General features: G+C 41.0%; 1 protein-coding gene and 1 long non-coding RNA gene across 2 annotated transcripts in view; one reads left to right on the plus strand and one right to left on the minus strand.

Annotated features, from left to right (window-relative positions):
* The window catches only part of LOC134063580 (CUB and sushi domain-containing protein 1-like), a 232,763-nt gene that overhangs the window by 175,962 nt on the left and 31,423 nt on the right, over positions 1-25,378 (plus strand). Inside the window, exons 35-43 of the mRNA XM_062519171.1 lie at positions 7,371-7,574; positions 8,084-8,208; positions 8,579-8,675; positions 12,140-12,244; positions 18,712-18,830; positions 19,012-19,081; positions 19,240-19,356; positions 21,797-22,006; positions 24,620-24,808. Of these exons, the coding sequence (XP_062375155.1) occupies positions 7,371-7,574; positions 8,084-8,208; positions 8,579-8,675; positions 12,140-12,244; positions 18,712-18,830; positions 19,012-19,081; positions 19,240-19,356; positions 21,797-22,006; positions 24,620-24,808 (1,236 nt within the window). The remainder of the gene's footprint in view (positions 1-7,370; positions 7,575-8,083; positions 8,209-8,578; positions 8,676-12,139; positions 12,245-18,711; positions 18,831-19,011; positions 19,082-19,239; positions 19,357-21,796; positions 22,007-24,619; positions 24,809-25,378) is intronic.
* Positions 1,551-4,670, minus strand: LOC134064091 (uncharacterized). Its single transcript, XR_009936243.1, has 3 exons — positions 4,202-4,670; positions 3,169-3,226; positions 1,551-2,410 (listed from the first exon to the last, which is right to left on the minus strand). It is a non-coding gene; the product is annotated as an uncharacterized LOC134064091 (long non-coding RNA).

Below are 25,378 nucleotides of genomic sequence, written 5' to 3' on the forward strand. Positions count from 1 at the left end.
ACATACATACAGACACACACACACACACACACACACACACACACACACGCACACACACACACACCTCTCTGCACATCTGGAAACATCAGCTCAAGGCAGACCACAAGCACAGTCAAAGGCACGGAATACAATACAATTTCCAAGGAGCGCAGAACCCAGTTAGGAAGAATTCAAAGCCAAGTCAAGATGATGCGCATCCTTGTAGGGGCTGGAAACGCATTTGTGACACATTCAAGTGGGAAATGTTGCTTCTGCTGCCTCTGCTACTACAACTACCACATCTGTTAGTACTACTGCTTAGAAAAATAGATATAAAAAATGAATTATAAGCACAATCTTATTCATATTTTATTTTATGTTGTTGTTATTATTATGATTATTATTATTGTTGTGGTTATCGCTAGTATTAATAATCATCATCATCATCATCATCATCATCATCATCATCATCATAATCATAATTTAGCCGCTAGCGGTGATTATCGGTAGCCTGATGACGTCATACTCAATTCTTATCAGAATATGAGTCTGAAACTGCTCCATTAGCCTATATCACGCCGCCATTTTGAATATTCGCTAGGTGTCGTGCTACTTCCGGTCAACACTGTCTTATGGAGAGTCCAATGTAATCGGAGCGATGTACAAGTTTACAAGGAATTTGCGGCATTTTCAAAAGATAAGTCTATCACAGGTGGAGGAAATTGTGGAACTCCACACGAAAACTAAGCGATCCAAACTGGACCGGGGATATAAATTGTCCCATGTACAATTTATATATAATTATGAAGGCAAAGGTCAGTCGGCTAGCTAGACGGCTAATACCAGATAGCCAGATAGGCTACTAGATATAAGACACAACAGCTTGTAAATGCACTTCAATAAAGCAGCGTAACGAAACAAGTATCATGTACTTCTACTACACGTTCAATTTTGGATTGTGGATATAAATCGTTCCATGAACAATCTGTATAGTTGTGAAGGTAATGTTGATGTCAGCTAGCTACATGGCTAACGTCAGAGCAAAACCCATAGCTTGTATTGCACTTCAATAAAGCTGTGTAACAAAATTATTAAGTATTTTATGTGCATATCTTTGTATGGTCTTCAAAGTAGTAGGCCTGACGTTGTGAGATCATTGTGCTACCGATCTCTTAGAAAGATCGAGGAGCCGCAAACAAGGTGTTTTAAACATTGAATCTGTCAGGGGCAAAAGGAACAACGGCACCGAAATAACTATTGTTTACATACGCATCTCCATCAAAACGACTTGTCTAGAGCATGCATCAATAGCCTAATAGCTATAACAAACGCTATACTTACCCCGTGTTTCTTGTTAAACATCACTGAAGCCTAGTTGATTGATACACATTCTGTGCAACAATGTAAGACCTGGGCGACTTTGAGTATCTTGCAGTATTAATATGCACCACCTTCCTGTGTAGGCTAAACAGTAGACTACAATAGGGAGCCTAACTTGCGAGTGTCCCTAAAAGGCAAGCTTACATAAAACGCCAAGCAGGTATATCATTTTTTAAGTGCCTTGTGTGCCTGTCTGTCCTTAATATGGTCATCATTTGTATGGTATCCAAAACATCTCCACATTGAAACACACCTAATTGGTAAATTGTTGCAACACTATGCAAGACAAATCTCTTATTTCTTTCACCAGAGTTTTAGTTGTTGTTCCACGAGTTCAGGTTCAGAGACTTTTGCTAATATGTTCCACTCACCCCACTACTACTGACACTAACTTCGGCCAGCAAGACCACGAAGGATATGCTATTTTGTGTGCTGCTGGTAGAGAATTTTGTGATCACATTGTTGCACAAGCCATGTGCTCAGGTAAACATAACTACACCAGTTGGTCATTTAAAAAAAACATTGGGAAGCTGCAAAGTGAGATCTACATTATACGGTATGCGCTACAAAGGTTAGTGTCAAAGTACCAACAAGACACATGTTTTATTGAAAAACGTGTGGACATTATAGAAATACAAAACATAGAAAAGTACACACAAAATGAACACAATGAACAAACTATAACCCAATTATCTATATATATGTGTGTACGGTATGTATGTACACTCTGAGCCACCTGTGAAGAGAGCAGGCTCAAAGCAAGTCATGAAGTCCTTGCTGCCAGGGGGAATAAGACCCGGCAGTGGTTGGCAGGGAGGATCCTCAAGGAAGCATGGCAAACCACAGCTATGAGGCAGGGGCTGGAGTACGTGGATCACTACGTGGATCTCTGGCAGGTCAAGGTTTCTTCTGTGGCTTTGTTGTGATCCATCTGGGAGCAAGGTTAGCTTGTGGTCACTAGCCTTCCCTTCCCTGGTGTGACAGTCATTGACACCAAGTCAGACATTTCCGAGGGGAGGACTTGGTGAGACGAATTACCTTCATTGATGTCCTGAAAGACAAATTAGACTTTTTTTTATCATTCCACATTCATGTACGTTTTTATCATTTCCACATTTATGAACATTTCTTCAATAATGTGTATGTGTGTGCATACATGCATGCATCTCTTGTTCAATTTGGTATTTTTCCATGTATTTTCTTGATTTTGGATTCAGTGATTATTTCTAGAAACTTCACATATTAGATTAGATTAGATTCAACTTTATTGTCGTTGCAAAAGTAAGCACAACGAAATGCAGTTTAGTATCAAACCAGTAGTGCAATCATTAAAAAGTGCTTATTTTCTTTATAGCAGTATACATATAGATAAAACACCAAATGCAGCTTGATTCATTATGTACATAAAGTGCATAGAGTAATCAGACAGTCCATATCAACAGAATTCTGTATAATAGTGCATTGATGAGGTGCATTTGATAAAGGGCAGTTATCATCGGTAGTCAGACCATCTCTAGTCCATGTGCAAGGGAGAGGGGGGCAGGGGCTAGTGGTGGGTCTTGGTGTTGAGCAGTGTTATGGTGTTTCTGAGCCTGCTGGTGCAACTCCTAGGCTCCTGTAACGTTTCCCAGACGGGCGGTTGGAGAACAGTCCATGACTGGGATGTGTGTGGTCTCTGATGATTTTGTGTGCACGTTGCAGACACCGTGAGTGATGAAGATCAGTGATGGTTGGGAGTGATGTGTCAATGATTTTGTGGGAGTGTATGGGTGTGTGTATGCATAAGAGCAGGGAAGTAGAAATACTCACATGTCAACACAAGCACCTCCAGTTCCTTTATCCTCGTGTGAGCTTGCATCCAATGCACCTGATGCAAACACATAAACAAGTAGAGAAAAACTGTAAGCAACAATGCTAATTAATGAGGACAGTAAATTATGAGTGCTGTGTCACATACCACCACAAGAATATGTGTTTCAGTAAATATGTATTAACTATATGTGTATGGAATAATCTCTCGCTTTAAGCCTACCTTACAGACAGACTTTGACACAATTTGGGAAAGATTGTTGAAAGATTGTAGTCTTTTAACGTATGCCCCTCATTCAAACTACTCAAAAGACTACAATCTTTCAAGAATCTTTCCCAAATCTTGTTAAAATCTGTCAGTGTAAGGTAGGCTTTAGTTTTAAAAACACACTAACACAATATGCTGTCTAAACCGAGCTAACATTTCTAGCTATTCATGGGTCTCATCAGGTCTCTTTCCACAGGTGTATCAAATCAACCTAGATTATGAGTGCTGCGTTAGTGCACCTGTCGAAAGTGACCTAATGAAACCCATGAATATCTTTGCTTTGTTACTTAGGGCAATGTATTGGCTCTGTACACTAGATAGAGACAAAGTCCCGATGTCAAAAAGCAATTGTATTAACGTGTAACGTTAGCAGGCACCGAAATCCTGCCCTCCTCCGTGCACACACAGGCTGGTGTTTTCAGAAAAAAAGCTGGAAGCTAAAATCGACCTGAAACCGAGCAAACTGGCACACAGCAGTCGCCCACGGTTTTAAGAAGCTCAAAACACAGTTGCATGCATTGTATTTCTTACGTTTTGGTATGATTGAAGTGCTCATTAGTCGGTGCTTTTCTGACAGCTATGACAACGAAGAGACGGCAAGAAACACGTTCGCCAACCATAAGACAAACACGGAAGTTCGTCTATATCTAGTGCACAGAGCCAATAAGAACCTCCAAACAAACATAATATATTTGCAAATGTACATCTGGCTATTTATCTCCTTGCCAATTCATTTAACGCTACTCAATGGGGATAAAAACTTACCGGGACGGTCGTTCGTTAGTTCGTTGTCCGAAGCAAAGCTAGCTAAGCTAGCAACAGCAACATCTTCCTTTCCACACGGTTGGACTTCTCAAACAACCCCAGTCCCTCGTTGTCGTCGTGAAAACAGACGTCCTGGCTTGGGTTGTGTCAGAGACCGTTGAACAAACACAAGGCACTGTCTTATTTAACTCTACATGGCTTTACCTAAAGCGCTAACATTAGAAGCTAGCTATTCCGAACAGGTCGCTAATACGAAAATGCTATGCTACAAACAACTGTGACATTATAGACGTTAAATAGTGTTCCCTCCTCCCTCTTCGTGGCTTGAATCCATTTTCTTCGACGGCCCACATCAAGGAGAAATGTACGAAAGCTAAAAACGGGATGTTTTTGTTTGATACCGGTTCACAGAGTTTTATTACACCACCTCTAGCTTCTCTGCTCCCCCGTGGTCATTCACTATGAACGGCTATTACCCTGACCGGAAGTTTAGTTCCAGGGACCGGAAAGGAAAGCCGAAAGACGCCATTTTAGCGTGAGATAGGCTAATTCAGCTGCGATTATGGGGCGTGATTCAACCGATACAGTGCGGGGGGGATAGCTCTGCACTCATTGGATAGACCAAACCAAACAGAACAAGTTATTGGCTGTCAGTATCTGCGAAATCTAAGACAGAAATATGTAGCAGGGTAGGCTATGGAAAACATCCTCCTTCGTTTTTAAAAATAATTCCTTCAAACTGTATGCAATGAACAGCTGGGGAAGTGTGTCGTTAACCCAACGAGCAAACAGACATTTTTAAACAAACGGGAACAACATCACCCAAACATGCTGTTTTAACTGGGTGAAAGTGAAACTGAAGTTTTCCCACATATCCTCGTTGGTCTAAGTGTTCAGAAATAGTTGTGCGAATCCGTGATAAAACCTCCGTTTCAATAGCTAAGATAAACGAAAGGCCAAACTGCATGAACAAATTATGCATTCATAGCCATAGCGTTTCTGTTGCAATCAAAATCAACCTAAGCGAACATGGTCTCACACCCAACTCGTTGAACGAGGACGCATGCAGCCGTGAACGTCACTGCTGTTCATGTGTCAATCATCACGTAAAGCCCGCCCTGTGAAATGTGATTGGTCCGGGCCGAAGTGTATCTCGAATAGTAGCAGCTGAACGGAGCAATGCCAGACCGAAGTTCCCTGCAGAAAAAGAATGGAGGCGGGGCTAAACTTCGGTCTGGCATCCAGGCTAGATTATCGGGGTCCAGCGAAATTGGAAGTGCCCTTAAACTAGAAAATGCTGAAGGAGGAGATGTGAAGCGGATCTTTAGATATTGACCATTTTAGTGCTTCATGAAGCAGTTCATGAGATATGAGTTAAAATATTGACAGCTGAAAGTGTTGGCAGCCATTTTATGAGCGAGTAAATTGGTACTGTAGGAAATGTGCAAGTGTGCCAAATTTCACATATTTGCCTCAAGCTTTTCTTGAGATAATGACATGTGGCATGTGACATGCATCCAAGGGCTGTTGTGTTGATTATCACGTGTAGCATGTTTGTCAACGATTGGACCTTTACAAAAGAAGATACAGTATATGCCAATGGAGATGTTACCATTTGGCAGTTGTAGTGCCTCCTATGAATGGAATGTAAAGGTTGAAAAAACAGTCCCAAACGCGCTACACAAACACATCGGACGTTCTCCCTTTACATGCGTGAAGAACAATGGATCAGTAGCCATGTGGAGTTAAATGGTAATGTTATTAGGAAATTCACCACGATTTAATCTGACTCCATTAAGATATATTGTACCTCTAATAAATTACCAAATAACTAGTTTGTTTAACTATGGTAGAGAATGGAATGGCACACTAAACTTTTAGAGATATGCAAACTGAGCGAGGAGAATTAACCATTTATTAGGCCTTGAGCTTTAGGTAAGAGTAAAAGTATCAGTAATTATCCTTAAACAAAGGAACAAAGGATAAAGTAATCTTAACCTCAAAACAAACATTAAACTTGGACTTAAACCTTAACAAGTTACCAAGTTACAATGCTACATACACCAGATAAAACAATATATCAAATAATGAAAATAACAAACCCATAAAGAAATCAAAAGATAGATAGATAGAGAGAGAGAGAGGGAGAAAAGGCAGGGAGAGAGAGAGAGAGAGAGAGAGAGGGACCAGAGATCAGAGTGACCTCCTTGCCCAGAGCTGAGATAGAGAGAAGAGAGCGCATCACACCAAGAGTTTCCCTTTTCATCCATCCAGCCGCTCCCGACTCAGCAGGATCTCTTTACCTGAAAGTGGGTGTGGCGTCTAAAACTCTATAGTGTATTTCTTAGTCTATAACTATGTACAAATACATTAGATTGCAATGAAACTGTGATTAGGCTGTTGCCCACATTACAAGTATTAATTTAAGACCAAACATGGATGTATTACATTTACAACATACATTTTTGAGTATTTCAGAAGTTGTCAATTTGACTTTCACTGAATCGATGGGAGAAGTGTTGATGGCTGCTTGATGGGGTTCCGGCCACAGCCAGCTGAGACAACAATGAGCTATCAGAAGCTCACACAGATGTAAATTAGCAGCAAAAGGCATTCAGCTCTCATCTGCCTCAAAGGAATCTGAAAACCTGCCTTACAGGAATCTCATAAAATTTGGTGTGTCCAACAAATTTTGTACTGATAATGTGTACTTTGTCTGGATAGGATCGGACTTTTTACAAGAGAAGACAATAGAATCTTTACGGGTTCCATATGGGATATTTGATTGGTATCTAACTTTGACATGGAGTGCCAAATAAAAAGTCCACAAAAGCCAATTTGCTAACCATGATATATCGTGTGTACAATATTTTTTTGGATGCAGATTTGTTATACTGTACCCTCAATTCAATCCAGTGACATATGTATGTGTCACAGTGCCCTTCATAGAAGTTCCCCTCCAAGGGCAAGTGCTAAAATGACTGGGGCAAGACCAAAAAAGCATGTGCCGGTATGCATATCACAGAAATGATTAGATTAGCATCTACAAGCAATATATAAAAGTTTCATGATGCAAGCGACCATATGTAGCTAAAACTGTTGCCTGTATTCACGTAACCTGTCTATGGGAAGTGACGCCATCTTATCTTCTGCACTGTTACCTCTACAGCTGTGCCACGGACCAGTGACACACAGTGCAGCTCCGTCCCCGAGCCGAGATATGGGAGGAGGATTGGTTCGGAGTTTTCCGCCGGGTCCATTGTCCGTTTTGAATGCAGCCCAGGCTACCTTCTTGAAGGCTCCAAAGCTATCAAGTGCCATGCTGTTCCCAATGCACTCGCACAATGGAATGACACCATACCGACCTGCATAGGTAAGTCATGTATTTCCATAAAACTGGCCCCTAGTGTTGCTGATACAGCCTCAAACAGGCTCTGATGTGTAAAGTTGGTTATGTAGGCATATAGAAATAGCACTGCAAATGATCTGACGGTGAAATAATGTTTTGGCTGTTTGTGAGATAGGACCTTTGGTGTGGTTTCTAAGCCCATCCTTAGTAGACAAAATAGCATGCTTACATGTTCCATTGACAGCTTTATAAGACACAAACAGATCAGAATGACATTTTTACTAGGCTCCTGCAAGTAACCCAACTTATTCGTGGTCACCAGGGGAAGCACACATGCACTCACTGCTGCTGTCTTTTTAAAAAAAAATGTATAGCAGAAACCAGAAGTGCACACCAACACACTGCTATTAGCCACTGCTTGTCTTTAATAAGAGCAGAAAAAGGGGGAATTGTGTGTGCCAAGCACAGTGTGACTCCAATCTCTCCCCCAACCCCCCTGCCACCCCTCATCCACACCCCGCTCTGCTCCCTAGTCCCTTGCAGTAGGAACCTGACGGAGAGAAGAGGCACCATCCTGTCTCCTGGGTTTCCAGAGCCCTATGGGAACAGCCTGAACTGTGTGTGGAAGATTGCCGTCACCGAAGGAGCTGGCATCCAGGCAAGTGCAAAGAAAAACGGCAAAAAGAACAAAGACAAGCAAAATGATGGTTGCTTGTGAACTCGTCTAATGCAATAAACCACACTGGCACAAATGACAGCCTTTAACCGGAAGCTAGAGAGAAATTATTATTATTTCAAAATCAATGCAGACTAAAGAATTGTGTGTGATGTTGCTCATTCCAAGCTTAAGAGTCACTGATTTTTACCATTAAATCTTTCATTTGTAATGTTGTTTATCAGGGAACAAATGAAGATGCTTGAGCATGTCAGTGGAGGCACTAGCGTAGTGCAAAAATTAATTAGAAAGTCAGGAATTTGGAAAAATGTTGTATGCAACATGTTCTGATGTGTTGTAATTTTGATTTTAGATCCAAGTCATTAGCTTCGCCCTTGAGCACAACTGGGATTCCCTGGAAATCTATGATGGCGGAGACATGACAGCTCCCAAATTGGGCAGCTTTTCAGGTGGGAAATTTTGGTGACAAACAACGCGCATCAAATGAAATAAATGTGGTGTATCCCCTCGCAGAGAATCAATGGCGTGTAATTGGAAAGTTTCTTTTAGGAAAATGTTTATCAACAGCTCAGTCAGTGTTTCAGCTATTGGTTTGGATCCAGTTTTAGTCTGTGCGTAAAGCTACAACGTGCAACTCACTGCTAATCAGACAAGTGCTCGCCAGAGATTAGAAAATAAACTACCCATTCTCCTTCCAAAACCAAATTTTTTAATTTGGGATTTGACTGGCATCTTGGAGGCCCAATACCTGACTGAATTGTTTTGAACTTCTGACTTGTTAAAGGGCAAGGCTTGCAATGAAACTAGAGTGGGATTTTCTGCTTCTTTTTTTGAGATTCTGCCCAGGCAGCTGAATGTGCCTGGTTTACATAAGCCTTTGGGATTGCGTGCCAGTTACATTATGATATGCCTTCGAGGACATAAAACATACATACTGTAGCTCTAACCAGTAGATGAATGTCGCTTTTTTTTATTTGATTGTTAATGCATGAGACCTTTTGGGAGGGAGTTGGCAGGCAACTTTATTTCATTCCATCCCAATTAATTACTGAAAGATGGTTCCCAAGACTAAACAGCTGTATTTGCTTTTAATTATAAAAAAGGAATTGAATACAATGTTACAGGCAGTCCCGCTGGTGCTAAACGTCTTCTCAGTCAAATGCTCTTATTTTATATAGATTCCTGTTCTCAATGATACTGTGGTGTCTGTAGAGAAGTTCTCTAAAGTGCCTTTAGGAATTCATCTATGCTAGTGTCATTGTCTTCTGCATTTGCATGTATTCAGAAGTGCTCATAGACGCATTGCGTTAGAACTTGGCGAGATTCTGCTGTTAAGGGACATCTAAGTAGTGAAGAAACAGAGGAGGTGTTATAGTTCTTATCAGGTAGCTCAGGCTGGACTGCTGCCAAGTCACTACAGCTGAGCCCAGCAGCCTTTGGCTTCTTTCCTGCTGTGTTGACAAGAAGCCAATTTTTTAGAACTTGCCAGCGATAAAAGTTTATTTTATTCACGCGAATGCTAGTGTACTTGTGGTGTGAATGTATGTGAGCTGTGAGGCACAGTATACTGCAAGGGAAACCAGACTAGCCTGCTAAATTATCTCCCCTTTGTAAGTCAGTTTGCAGAGGTAACACTGGTAATAGCTGGAATATTCATATTCAAAGAAAAATAGCATGTTGTTTTTTGTCACTGTTCACAAACTGTGCTGATTGTTGTCTGTTATCAGTTCTGTGGTAGCTCTATAATGTTCTTGTTTATGTTGCTGCCTCTAGCCTACAGTATGTCATTGTTTCAAAATTGTCATTTCTTCCCATGAAATGTTCAAACTGATGTATGCAATCATCTCTCTGCTTTGACAACTTTGGACAGTCATTTTGTTTTTCAAGACTGACTTTTGAGAAAGTCACAGCTCTTTGAATGTCACTCAGAGACACACTGATGTTCCCAACAGATAGAGTTTGTTTGGAAAGGTTTGTCGGCGAAGACAAAAGAAAAAAATAATAAATCTTCAGGGCCGCTAAACTGAAGTAAAAAATAATCTCGCAGCAGGGGGGTCCAAGCAAAAGATCCCTCCTCGGAGAGAGGGGGTTTAACCTTTTTTGTGTTTCCCGATGGAGCGGTGCTGTGGCCAGGCCTTAAGCAATGCTTTCAACAAGCTCATAATGAACTCCGCCTCAGTGCCACGGCAGCCCGCTGACTAAAGGTCTCACGGCTGGGGAGATGTGTAGTTTAAGGCAAATTTTCCGTGGCGCGAACCCTGGCTGAATATCATTGTTCACCTCTCGAAGCCAACAGTCCTCAAAGCAAAGACATTAAACACCAAAACGATTCATCTTGATGAAGTGTTGAAAAAAAAAAAGTCGATCCCATGGTGTACCTGATGGATTTTTATGATCTAACGCACCCCTCTTTCCCTGAGGATGCCAAAATGCTAATTTCTGCATTTCGTTTTTCTTTTTTTTTTTGATACCAAATTACCCGAGCCTCATTTCGTAAGCTTTTGTGAGTTACACAGAGAAAGATCTGGAGTTTCTGTCAGGCTACATAGTGTGTGAGTGCTCATTAAGATGCAGAAAGCCATCCTTCTTCTAGTCTTCGCGGTGGGCTACCAGACCCTCACCCATCACAATCAGTCATTTCATTCATCCTTTGGTCACAAATCCATTAGTATAATTCCCTTAATTGAACTGTCAGATATGTTTTGTCCTCCATCCTTGTCTTTTTATTCAGTATCATGCTATTGTACAGGATTAATTACAGTTTACTGAATACTAATTCAATTAAAATTTGCATGTTATTTATTTATACTTTTCTTGTAACCACCTCAGACGTAACGTCAGAACCCACAATGCCGTGTGGCATGATGCATATTTTCGTAGTGCTGCTACATATTCTTGACCCATTAAATTCCAGCAGAGGAAAATGCATCGCTTCTATTTTTTGGCCATATTCAATCCGGCAAAGTCCATTTTATGCCCATCTGAAGCTCATTTGACAAGCGTAAGAAATGCTGGAGATGCCTGTCCAGCTAATAGAAGTGATGGACCGCTGAATTGCTGGACAGTAGATGAGCGCTACCAAGCTGTCAAACTCCATCCAAAAATTATTAGTCAAGTCATTCAAGCGTAAAGGAGCACTTTACAGGCCACTATCATCAGCATAATGCACTTGTACTAATACATGCCAGCCACTCTCGCTCTCCACCATGCCATGTTTGAGATTGGAGCATTAGGAGTGATACTATTACAGTGTTTCCTGTCCAGGGATATGGCATATGGAACATGACTAACAGAATCACTTTTTACCTGCACGTCTTATCACTGATCATTAGATGATTGTGTGCATCTTCAGCCCTGCTGTGTGCTATGTGTGTGGGACATCCACTGAACTGGGGGCCATTACATCTTCCTTAAATTAGCATGCTCTGTCCTTCATTGATTTTTAGAAATATTCAAAGGTTCATGCGTTTTCATTTTGTTTGAATAACACAAAGGCTGTTGTAAGGACACACACTGAGTGTCTGAATGTTTCTGACAGGCAGAAACCTTTCACCTTTTATAACTCCCCTTTCAAAGACAACTCAACTAAATGTGCTTACAGATACTCTGTGGGAACCTTGGTCTTAGTGGGGCCTATTGACAAAACTTCAATGACCAGCGTCTGTCAAATTTCAAATGATACTTTCATCCTCTTCTGCTGTTCACAGTCCATAAAGGAGAGCCTTTTGTACAAGGGCACATCTATTCGGATTACATAAAAGCACTTAATCTGCATTCTCACAAAGCACCCAGGCCACATGGTGAAACCCCCCACTAATTTCACAATTCAGACTCGAGCATGTAACCTAAATGACTACCTGTATAAATGTCTACAACCTTGTCGTCTGAGCCATTTGCGTGTGATGTGTTGCAGGCACCACCGCTCCAGCTTTATTGAACAGCACATCCAACCAGCTCTACCTTCACTTCCACACGGACATCAGTGTCGTCGCGGCCGGATTTCACCTGGAGTACAAGAGTAAGTATGGAGCTTGACACACTACTTTTTTATTATTATTATTACGAAAAAGCTCTCCGCCCTTGAAAGTTCAAATGTGTCTACCCTGTAAAATGTTGCAGACATGCCTAACACATTGCTGAGTTATAAGAAATGAAATGGGGAAAAAAAGAGAGAAGGGAGGGGAAACATTATTTCTTCTTTTGTTACAGTATGCTTTATAGCTTCTATAAATACACCTTACGCCTCGTCCTTTTCAGTTTCCACAGTACTGTGTCAGAGTGCCAAGTGCTCACTGCTGTTGTATTGTACTCATTGAACTGGCCTTGAGACACTTGACCACATGGAAATCAGATTATTGGTGCCCTAGACTGGTGGTCTATTGTGTCCTGGTTAATAATGGAACATTGTTCAGATGTACTGTGGGTTCAAGGGTTCAATATGAATTGTCAAGACAGTTCTCAAAATATGATGGCTTAGAAACATCCAAAATTCAAAATTCTGAAACCAGTCATAAAAGAACATACCAAAAAATCAATTGTCAGGGTATCTGCTCAATCTACTGACAGAGCATGACTTATGATGGAAGGTTTAGCTACAGCAGTTGTTTTTGTGTAATGTTTTTTTCAGGCTGTCAGGAATAATTATATTATACCTAGCTAACAGACATTGAATAGGCAATTATGATCCATATTTCAGGTATACATATATTTAAGTACTCCAAATTTAAGACATTTTCGATGGGAAAATATTTGTATTTGGCCCTGGCTACTCCTCATAGCATACATATCAGCTGTGAAACAATACCTTTGCTGAATTATGTGTGTGTTCATCAAATTATTTAACACAAATTGATTCCCATTAGCTAGCAACAGACTAGAAACACTATTTCAAGCTGGTGTTTGAACCTAAACCCAACCTCGGTAATGCTCTCCACACTCTTCTAGAACACTCACAAGTGAGTCACTCACTATTCCCAGGATGGGAAGCTGCCTTTACCGTGGCCTTTGATAACATCAAGGGTCCTATGTCTCTGTGACCACTGGTGCTATCAGGGTCTCTCCTAACAAAAGAAAGGGTGTGCTGTAGCTCGTGGACCCTGTCCTGATCTATACTATTTCACCTAATTCACTCCTAACATCTCCAATTTGTCTACTGCTTTTCACCTGGGAGACAGCCCAATTTGGCCATTTCTCCCAAGCAGTCCACTTAAAGAGCAGGGCCATGTGTTACGCGGGAGTAATGTTGGCCCTGACTCCATTGGAGACCGGAGATCCTTACCAGCACAGTCGCACACTTTTCACCACTTTACCGAGGGGCTTTGGAAGCCAACGCTGATCTCATTGCGATCTTGGAGGTAAAGATGCTATTTCCGCCCCTGACACAAGTGGATGCCCCGATCTGAGAAAATAGATGGCGATGAACACTATCAGGGAAGTTCATGGGGATGGCTAAGTGCTTGTGTATTCAACGCTGCCAGCATGCATTGCTCCAAGCCTCTTTTGGCTAGTGGAAATGCTCTAGACTGTGAAAGACCAAACAAAATCAAGTTTTTAACCTTGCTAACATCTCTGCATGATGTCTGCTACATTTTACCAGACATGTCTTGAGTGAAGTAAGCAGCCCGTGTCTTAGCCAAGGATTTCTGCTTTGGATCTACAGTACATTTTTTGCTGATCACAGTCCAGGTTGGCCAATTCAGGCATCATAAGGTCATCATGAGTGCTATTTTATGAAGAATTGTCCCACCCCCATGCACCTCAGGATTGGTTCTGTAACCTTATCATGCAAACATGCTAACTTGCCTGATACATAAGGAGTGTAACAGACCTGATTGGAGAGAGATATAAACTCAGTTAAGATTCAGACCTGCCACTGCCTCATGTGCTGTGCCTGTGCATGTGTCTCACTCCTAGCTCCTCTCAAAAGGTTAAGCTCTTGTCCTTTGTTGAGCTTGCAGTGATTTTCGAGAGGAGAATGCCAGTTTATTTTTTTCCCTCTAAGTATATCCTTCATCTGCGGAGAGGCTGGGGACATGTGGCACTTTATCGATTAATCCCCAGAACGGCACACAGAAATGGCCTCTCCATACAGAATGGGAGTGTCAGCAATGTGGAATTTTGTAGGTGGTGGGGTGAGGATGGGGGGGGGGGGGGGGGTGAATAATGGGTAATGAGATGGGGGGAGGGGAGGGGGGGGTGGTCTGACAACACATCCTGTCGAGACAGCACATCAGATCAGTGGCTGCTCTAAATTACTTTTAGCAATGTGGAGTGATTCACTGTGTGCTTATAATTGTTTGGAGATTATTAAGTGGCATCTACATGGTAAATACTCCACAGATAAGGTACAATGGGAAGCTTTTTTTTTTACCAACACAGTCAAACTACACAAGTGAAAGAGCATCAAAACGCTTTTTTTTTTCAGGAGGATTAGGCAAATCAAGATTAATCACTTCCAGTGAACTCACTCTACGCAGAGAGCAAGGCAAATTGTGATCCTCTTCTCTTACAGTTCAAACTCACATCATTGCAGTTAGGAGGAATCCTGGCAGCGCATGCTAATGTCCCAGCGCACAGTGCATTCCTGACTCCCAGCGAGTGGGGAAAGCCATGCCTGTTTAAGGCTGACACACAGAGGCACGCTGCCACCTGCAGCGCGGCACGTTCAGACGCCCAGGAAGCACGCCGCATCCTGTCTCGCTCGCTCGCTCTCTGCACTGAAGCAGTTGTCTTGGCAACATACTCTGCTGTCTCCCGGGTCTACTACAGTGTGTGTGGGTGTGTGTGTGTGTGTGTGTGTGTGTGTGTGTGAGTGTGCGTGTCAGACTTACTTTCTGGAAAATCTACATTCTAAAGAAAGGTGGGTAACACTTTATTTGAAGGGGTCTACATAAGGGTGTCATGTAACCGTCATAAGAATGACATGACACATGTCATGCACATTAATGACACATTATTGACGTTTATGACTGTTGTCATAATGTGTCATTCGGTTTTTGTTATGTCAAGTTGACATTGTTTGAGCGTCATCATTATGACAACTTGACATTAGGCAAGATGACATTATCTGACGGCGTCTTTGTCATGACAACTTGACATTAGGCAAGAAAATGTAATCCGTTTACAATATTGTCATGACAACTTGACATATAATTGTGTTTGGCCTGACTTATTTTCTAGGTTTTTTAAGTGATGAGCCTGAACAATTGGCTGTCATGACACCATTATAAATTGGTCATGAATACTTTTCTTGACCTCAACTACAGTGGTACAGTTTTGGTTTGTCATTAAGCTGTCACAAAGAACTATTACTGACCAAAATAGTTTTCTGACAGTGTCATGAATACTTACCTTTGACCTCAAGTACAGTGAACCATCTGAGATGTTTCCTGAACATGTCATGAAGTGTCATTACACTGTCATGTAGGTTTCATTCCTGTACATTTTACATTTCTTGAACATTGAGTCTAATTTCAAGTATAATAACAACAAACACCATACTCAAAAAGACTTTGAAGACTTCAAAGAGTTTATTTCAGCAATGAATTTTGCAAAACATTGTAGTGCCTCGTTGCCATGGGTAGCTCTCCTGAGTTCTTTAAAAACACCCTTAGCTTAGTAATCCACAATTATATGCAAATTCTATTTACTCTTATTTACACATTCATCACACATGCATTACACTCAATCTTCAATAGTTTTCAATAGGCTAGCTTTCAGTTTCAGGTATCAAATGTAATACAACCAACATCCAAGCAAAACATGGTTTTCTCTTTAGGCTAATTAAAATAAAATACCAAACCCTATACTATGGCTGGCAGTTATTAAGTAAATAAATAAAAAAAAAATGAGTAGTCTATGCCCAACCAGTTGTCAGAGTTCGTGTGGCAGGCCTGTAACGTTGCTAATGGACAGACGTCTTCAGCGAGGCTCGTGGAGGTTCCGAGGATAAGTGGCCATGCAGGCTATCTCGCGCAAAGTCAGTGGCATTGCTAGCAGCTAGGTCTTGCTAACTAGCTGAAGGCTTTATACTTGTGGGAAATTCTCGTCTCGAAGGTTTCACTTCCAACACAACTTCACCGTCTAGCAGTAATGTTTAAGTAAGCGTTTTACCCACTAAACACAAAGGCTATATTTGTGTTAGGCTGCAGTAAACCTTTCCCGCTAAGCAGTCGTTCTCTCTTCTTCTCCCTGGTGTTGTTTCTTATTTCCTGATTAGGCTACCCTTGACCTCTAGCTCAATTCTCATTGGCGTAAATAATACAAATGTAACAAACTACACATTTCTATCCTTTTCACTTTTAGAATCAAAACATAACATCTTGACAACATTTCAGTAACTAGGAAATTATGAACAAAATATATTCATCTAAAGCAATGCATAACCATGAAATTGAATAAACATGACTTGCGTGCACAACAACGTCAACGTTTCCAGTAGGCTAGAGATGAATATATATTTGTTTACAATTTCCTAGTTACTGAAATGTTGTCAAGATATTATGTTTTGATTCTAAAAGTGAAAAAGATAGAAATGTGTAGTTTATGTTACATTTGTATTACTTGAGCCAATGAGAATTGAGCTAGAGGTCAAGGGTTATCAGGAAATAAGAAACAACACCAGGGAGAAGAAGAGAGAACGACTGCTGAGCGGGAAAGGTTTACTGCAGCCTAACACAATTATAGCCTTTGTGTTTAGTGGGTAAAACGCTTACTTAAACATTACTGCTAGACGGTGAAGTTGTGTTGGAAGTGAAAACTTCGAGACGAGAATTTCCCACGAGTATAAAGCCTTCACTAGTCAGCAAGACCTAGCTAGCTGCTAGCAGGATGCCACTTGTCAATGACTTTGCGTGAGATAACCTGCACGGCCACTTATCCTCGGAACCTCCACGAGCCTCGCTGAAGACGTCTGTCCATCTGGTCCATCCATTACATCTAGCCTACACCTGAGTTTTCTTAGTTGCGCTACTGGAGCTATGTGCTGGAGTGGCGTGAACGAGCCATTTTGGTTTTTAGGCTTCAACGCACACTAGCAACGTTACAGGCCTGCCACGCGAACTCTGAAAACTGGTTGGGTAGCCTAGGCTACTAATTTTTTATTTATTTACTTAATAACTGCCGGCTATAGTATAGGGTTTGGTATTTTATTTCAATTAAAAAGAAAACCTTTGTTTGCTTGGATGTTGGTTGTATTACATTTGATACCTGAAACTGAAAGTTAGCCTATTGAAAACTATTGAAGATTGAGTGTAATGCATGTGTGATGAATGTGTAAATAAGAGTAAATAGAATTTGCATATAATTGTGGGATCACTAAGCTAAGTGGTTGTATTTCACCTAGAGGTGATGAATGAACACTTGGATTAATTTGTTTATTTAATATTTTAAAGAACTCAGGATAGCTACCCATGGCAACGAGGCGCTACAATGTATTATGGTTTTGCAAGATTCATTGCTGAAATAAACTCTTTGAAGTCATAACTTGAGTATGGTGTTTGTTGTTATTAGACTTGAAATTAGACTCAATGTTCAAGAAATGTAAAATGTACAGAAATGAAACCTACATGACAGTGTAATGACACTTCATGACATGTTCAGGAAACATCTCAGATGGTTCACTGTACTTGAGGTCAAAGGTAAGTATTCATGACACTGTCAGAAAACTATTTTGGTCAGTAATAGTTCTTTGTGACAGCTTAATGACAAACCAAAACTGTACCACTGTAGTTGAGGTCAAGAAAAGTATTCATGACCAATTCATAATGGTGTCATGACAGCCAATTATTCAGGCTCATCACTTAAAAAACCTAGAAAATAAGTCAGGCCAAACACAGTTATATGTCAAGTTGTCATGACAATATTGTAAACGGATTACATTTTCTTGCCTAATGTCAAGTTGTCATGACAAAGATGCCGTCAAATAATGTCGTCTTGCCTAATGTCAAGTTGTCATAATGATGACGCCCAAACAATGTCAACTTGACATAACAAAAACCGAATGACACATTATGACAACAGTCATAAACGTCAATAATGTGTCATTAATGTGCATGACATGTGTCATGTCATTCTTATGACGGTTACATGACACCCTTATGTAGACCCCTTCAAATAAAGTGTTACCGAAAGGTGTTGCATTCCGTGTCGACAGTCACAGAGAATGATTATGGGTCAGTTGTTTTCTATGGGTCTTACTCTTTTTTGGCCAAACGTGTGCAAAATGCAATATGCTTGGTGCACTGATGTATTCTTCTTTCTCGAGCTGGGTACCTGTGGCCTATAGTGTCACTTATATTAATGACACCATGTTGTTTTAAACCTAAACAGCAGCTGTTTAATACAAAAGAGAATGCATCAATATGAAAGTGTTGCCTGAGCCAGATCAACGAATGTGAATGCAAATTCAAAAGCAAACGTGCTCATCTATGACACGAACAGAGGAGCCCCAGCCAAATCCTCTCTATTGTTCTCCTTATCTTTCAGCTGTTGCCCTTACCTCCTGTCCCGAGCCCGTCATACCAGCCAACGGCATCAAAACAGGCGACCGCTATATGGTGAATGAGGTTGTGTCGTTCGGCTGCGAACCGGGATATGTGCTTCAGGTGGGTGTCTGTGGAGGCTCTGCTCTGGCAGACGCTTTGAAAAAGGAACAGACAAAAAAAAACATATCAGAGGCCTGAAAAAAGGATTTGGAGACAGCTGGCCTCCTTATCTCTTTCTTGAAATCTCTTTTTTTTTTCATTGTGGCGTATTTTATGACAGTGTGGATTTCTTTTTGTGCAGGGCCATTCGCATATCTCCTGCATGCCAGGGACTGTTAGAAGGTGGAATTACCCTCCTCCATTGTGCATCGGTAAGAATCAGCAAAACTTGATATTTGGTATTATTCAGCATACATGGGACTCGTTTATGTATGTGAATTTGTTCAATATGAAATATGTATATATTTTTCACTTAGAATACACATAGAATTGGCCAATGTTTATTTTTTGTTTTGTTTTTGTTTTGCAGCTAAATGTGGTGGCGCCCTCTACGATATGACCAATGTGATTTTAAGTCCTGGATTTCCAGGCAACTACCCAGGAAATCTGGACTGCACTTGGAGGATATTGCTGCCAGTCGGATATGGTAAGGTTGTCACCTCGTGCAGCTAGTGGTTTCAAAATCTCAGCCGAGTGCAGTTAGCAACCCCCACAACTCACATTTCAGACTTACATCCACCCTGATGGGCGAAGACAGGCCTCTCTGTTGAATCATAACTCCTTTCAGACATTTCTAAAGACAGATTTAGGGAGTTGTGTAACCATTTTCCATGTTGAATTACATTTTTCCAAAGGAGATTTGACTTGTGTTTGACTTTGAAATAATGCACTGCAGTCAAGTTGTCCACATCTCACTTTTACATAACGCCATCTAGAATGGCCAGCTGGTGTGCATAGGCATTCAGTGTTTCCATGCACACCATATTCTGGTTAAGGACCATATTCTGGATATGGCAATATTAAAACAGGTACTGTATATGCCAGAGGTGTTATTTGGGTGTTAAGCAAATGGAATCTAAATCGGATTATGGCAGCTGGAAAAAGGCGTTTACATGACTCACATGACACACAATCGGAATATTGTCATTATTCCGAATAAAACAGGAATATGGAGTGCATGGAAATGTAGTGAGTGTCTGCCTGACTTTGTGCTAATGATCTGGTGAATTTGTAGTTTATAAGAAACCCACACATAGCCCTTTTCCACAGACTGAGAACATTCCTGTTCACAAACCAACATTTGTACCATTGATATAGTAGTGTTTCGACCTAACAAAAGCCGGCTCAGAACGTGGCACCTTAGTTTGGACCTTGAACCAGAAAATAGTTGTTGAGTGGGCGTGTCATTCTGCCATTCAGAGGGGAGAAGGCTGAAAGCATGAGTTTTCCGTATCAACTGATGCCATGAGTAAACCAAACAAATCAACTAGCATTACAGCTAATTAAACAGCTAATTTCTGCCGTTTTTACGGGACTGTTCATATCATTCTCCTGTCTTTGCATCTCATTAACTTTAACACCCATTGTTGATAGCCTATCCTTGGTTCGGTTCAAAACTGGTGGACATGTGAGCTGGTTCACTAGATAGCACCACAGTTCAAAGAATTCCGAAAGACACCGGTTCAAGAGTGGGTTCACTCTCAGTGGAAAACCACCTACACTGGCAGTTAGCAATGAAAACCTATGACAATTGTTCTTATACATAATTTTAATACTAGCAATGGTATTTCCACTTGTTACTTGACTGCACCGTGTGATGAAAGAATCATCATTTCTTGTGTGTATTATGTCAGGTTGTATCTTGTGAGTAATGAATGTGACTGTCAACAAATGTTTTGCATTATCATTTTCCCTGCTTGTAAAGATTGAGGCAGAGGTGATGCTGCTACTCATTAATTTCTCCAATACTGAGCCACTCAGGGAGGGCACCCTATACCGCCATTGAGAAAGGCATACTGTAGATGTTCCCTGTGGCTTTTACCCAATCCGAGAACTTCAAGAAAATAACTCACCTACTGTATCTTATGCCTTCACCACATCAACAAGTTTCTTGTACATTCCGGTGAAAACTCTGTGATATGTGCGGGGGACTTGATTCAAATTGCTGAGCTAATTTAGATATGTTTTTTTTAGGCTCACAGCAGTTCAAAAGGAAACACAGCAGCATCGTGATTGTGATTCAGAAGTTATTCACACTTGTCTTGGAGCAGAGACAGACACTCCCACGTTTAAACAACAACGACAAAAAAAAAACTTGTCGAGAAATCTTAAAGCAATTTTCTGCCTTATCAACCAGCTTATGCGGAAGGAAAAAGAGATCATGTTTACATTGTGTATCCCAAACCCCATTACCATCCACTTTTAACCAGACTCTGCGCTTTCTCCCCCCATTGCACAAGACAAACAAAGGCCGGCTCTGTTCCTGATGATCATTTTCTCGGCACAGGCAAAAACAGCTTCAGTAAAGCACTTTCAAATAGCACACCTGGGCCCGACAGCACAATAAATTATTGTCAATAATCCCTTTGAGTGCTGTCCTTAGTGTCACTGTGGAGGAAATGCCCTGCTACAAGTTATGATATGGATGCTGTATATGGAGAGGAATCTACAATCAGTTCACAGTATACACCTATGCATCCAGTCTGCTTTTGGTGTATGGCCGATGAAGTACCCCTCTGGGACATAATGAGGGGACACCAAATGTTTGATTCTGAAATCGCTGAGGTGTTTTGGATTGGATAAACATAACCTGCTTTTTCCCTTGTTAAAATACTAAAACATGAGAAATGCTAAGATGAAAGAACATGCCATTGGAAGTCATTTGAAACATTTGAACACTCTGTGATGAAGACCAAAATCTCATTACACATTTCAAAACACTTGGTAAGACTACATAGGGTGACTATTTGTTGGTGAAATAAAAGGATGCCTACCGCATTCAGTTGATGTAGTAGGGGGAAATCATCGGACTGATGATAGATGAGTGTTGAAATTCAATTTCCTGTCCCTGGTGTGTGTCTTTACAGGGGCTCTGATCCAGTTTGTGAACTTCACCACGGAAGTCAATCACGATTTTTTAGAGGTGCGCAACGGACCTCAGCACAGCAGCTCTCTGATTGGTCAGTTCAGTGGGACGCAACTGCCGCCCGACCTCCTGAGTACGACACATGAGATTGTTATTCATTTCTACACCGACCACTCGCAAAATCAACAAGGTTTCAGATTAGCGTACAAAGGTGAGACATTTCCTTTTTTGACACAATATCAATTAGCTTTAGTCTGGCTCCACCTTCCCACGTACCTCCGCTCAGTTTTCATTTCCCTTCAGTACGAACGTTCTGTACGCCATCTAGGTCCGCGGTATATTCACGGGTTTTCTCACGACAAAAAAGTGCAGGTCCAAGCAGCGAACAGAGGGAGCAGCTGAGAATGATGACGTTGAGGTTGTACACTAGTTTGAGTATATCACATCAAGACCAAGCGTTAGCAATTGGTTATGGCAGATCTGAGTGGCTCTGGGCAGATCCAATAGTTTTAAACATCAACAGAGTATCCGCATTCAAGGAAGGTCACGCTTGGCAATGGAAAGTGGCCAGACTCTCTGTACATTAGAAATGTACGAGAGTATGGTAGGACCAGGCTAAATTGTCTTGCTTACATGTTCAAATGTGTTTGCCATTTCTTTTTATTTTTTATTTTATTTTATTTGTTTGGTTTTCCATGCATAAATGGGTTATGCTCCCCTGAGGTGTTGTTGTGCTATGACCATTGTAACTGAAAAAGAGAGAACCTCATTTTGAATAATATCTCATTTAATGCCATCATAAACATAATAAACCTTTTGGGACTCACAGCCTTGGGTTATATTGCCCGGACTGCACCTGTCTTTGTTGTATTCAGGCTAAAACCAATAGTCAATAAAAGTGGAAATAATTCATTATATCTGGCTTTACGCAGGTCAAAGCTTACCCTGGAAATTGACCCCAAACCTGGTGATTGTTAAACATGGCTTATTTCAGTTTGCTTGTCAAACACAATTTGTGGATTAGTCCACTCTAATGTATACAGTATTCTCAATGAAGCAAAATCAATCACTTCTGAAAAGAAAACTGGACATGTGAGTCATTTACTGAGAGTCCTTTTTCACATTCTCCCTTTAAGTTACTCATCTATGGATTTTTTCCCCTCACTTTTTAGTTTCTCTACGATATTGTGAAAACTCTGGGCGCAGCTTAACTTATGTTATTGTTATATTGATTCAGTCGTCATTCACATTCTTGTTCTTTTGTCTCTTCTCTCAGTTACTCATCTTTTGTTTCCCCCACCTCATCTCCAGTCAGAGAAGTGAGAGCAACAACTTTATCCATGGCCATAGTTTCTTTCAGTGATTGTGCCTTTGTTTTTTTTACTTTTCACTAACTGCTTTATTCAGCCGCTTAAGTGATGTTTAATTATGATCATGACATGTCACTATATCATGTTCTTGGTGGTGATAAAAAAAAGTCACACAGGTACACAAAAAAGTCACACAGTGACTCAAGGCCAGATGTACTGTACGCACATTTGCGAACGTAGCATTATCAGTGCCATGACCTAACTGCAGAAAGCGAACGCAGTGGATCTTCAATTTATGTGCCATTTATCAATCCTTTTCAGTCACAAGCGCAGTTGAATAAAGTTAACTGACGACCACATTAAAAGGAATCAAACGTTTAGCGGTTATGAAATGATATGATAAGATGTCAGCAAGAAGGGAGATATTGAAGAGCAGTAGTTCTACTCAAACTACTTATGCATGTAGACTATGAAAGACCTAGTAAGTGGTAAAGTTTAAGGGGATGACATGAAAGTGAAAGGGAGGCATTCGAAAGGCCAACGAAAGTTAAGGTTGTTTTTGATATTGTACAAAGACGCAAAACTGGTTCTGGCTCTGAATAATGATTCTGTTGTCTTTGAAAATTCCTCTTATTGATGCGTTGCACCGCAAAAACAGACTTGCGCTTTCATGGGCCGTTTTCGTATGTACAGTACAGATGCTTCTCCTCCCATCTTTTTTACACAAAACTCCCACTTTCCCCTGACCCTCCTATACAGTACGTTTGACATGAAAAAGTGCAAATTGCCATTCTCAGCTCCCGCGACAGACAGTCTGTACTTTTTTCCTCAGTGCGGCTTGTTTGTACATACCTTGTCATGTTTTTACGTACACATTGCGAAACAAATACGCCTGAGGTGGGTGCAAAAGCTTTAGTACTTCTGGCCCTCAGTGATGTAGTGACACAAACGTCATTGACACAGTGGGCCCTAAAAAGCAACTTGCATGAATGATAGGTATTGTGTGGCATGTGGATGTTGTGAGCTAACTCATCAATGTCTTGCCCGTGGTGTTAAATGAGGTGATTGATTGCGTCTAGTTATGAAATTAGCTGTAGTCAGACTCAAGCTGTAGTTAGCCCAGTGAGGTGCTCTGCAAAGATAAACATTGTGGATAGTAAGCTTTAAGATTGCTGCTGAGAAACTAAGTCATACAAACTGGCAGCTTCCAGCAGTCCCCCCAGTGTTTTCGTAAGTTTCTTTTCTCTTCCTGCCAGCAGTTTTCTTCTGCCAGAGCTAGCTGGTCTGCTCGCCCATTGTGCGTCCCACCTGATGAATAAAAGATGAATTACCTTCAAAGTTAATGCAACTTGTAAAGATACGGGCCTCTCAAGCGCCGCTCACTCTAAAATTAACTGATAAGGATACGAGGCAGGCTTCATAAGGTGTTTTATTTATATTTATCCGGAGCTGCCATTGTCATTGTGTGAATGTATTGGAAATCCTTTTTTTTATTTTTATTTTATTTTTTGCAGCATACGAATTGCAGAATTGTCAAGACCCACCCAAGTTCACCAACGGATATATCATCAGTAATGACTACAATGCGGGGCAGTCGATCACCTTTGAATGTTTCCCTGGGTATATTTTGGTGGGCCACCCTGTGCTCACATGTCAACATGGAATCAACAGAAAGTGGAATCATCCTTTCCCCCGCTGTGAGGGTAAGTGAAAATAGAGTATTAAACATAGCTTAGAGATTTGGAAACTTCTCAAAAGCCACTCACCATTCTTTGTGCATTCACATTACAAATGAACAGTTTCAAAATTGTTTTCAAATAAGCTGCAAATAGAAGTTTTTGCTGTTCTTTATATGTGAGTGTATGTGTGTACTTTTTTCTCTTCTAAAGACCAATTCCCTTGCACCAGGTGTGCCATTTGAGTTAGGCAGATCTTAAAAGGTGTTTTCACACCACGGTCTTTATTCCAGAGGGGTCTGTTGTGTGTAGCCTCTTGTTTTGCAGTGACTGGTCTTTTAATTCCCACTCTTTAAAAGAAAACTAGTGAAGATGTGCTACTGGGACCTGTTCTAAATTGCCACCTTGATCATCAGTATAAGCACTGTTGTGTGAAACAAAATCAGAGCCTTGAATCGATCAATACCACCTCACATTATCTTTGGAGCCCTTTCTCACTCAGCCGGAACTTTCCGCTGGTAGGATTTGCCTCTGACTTGCTGGCTACAACGGCTTAATACATAAACATAGGGTAGTACTGTATAAATGCTGTTTTGG

This window comes from Sardina pilchardus, chromosome 18 (genome assembly GCF_963854185.1).
Source record: "Sardina pilchardus chromosome 18, fSarPil1.1, whole genome shotgun sequence".
NCBI classification, from domain to species: Eukaryota; Metazoa; Chordata; class Actinopteri; order Clupeiformes; family Clupeidae; genus Sardina; species Sardina pilchardus.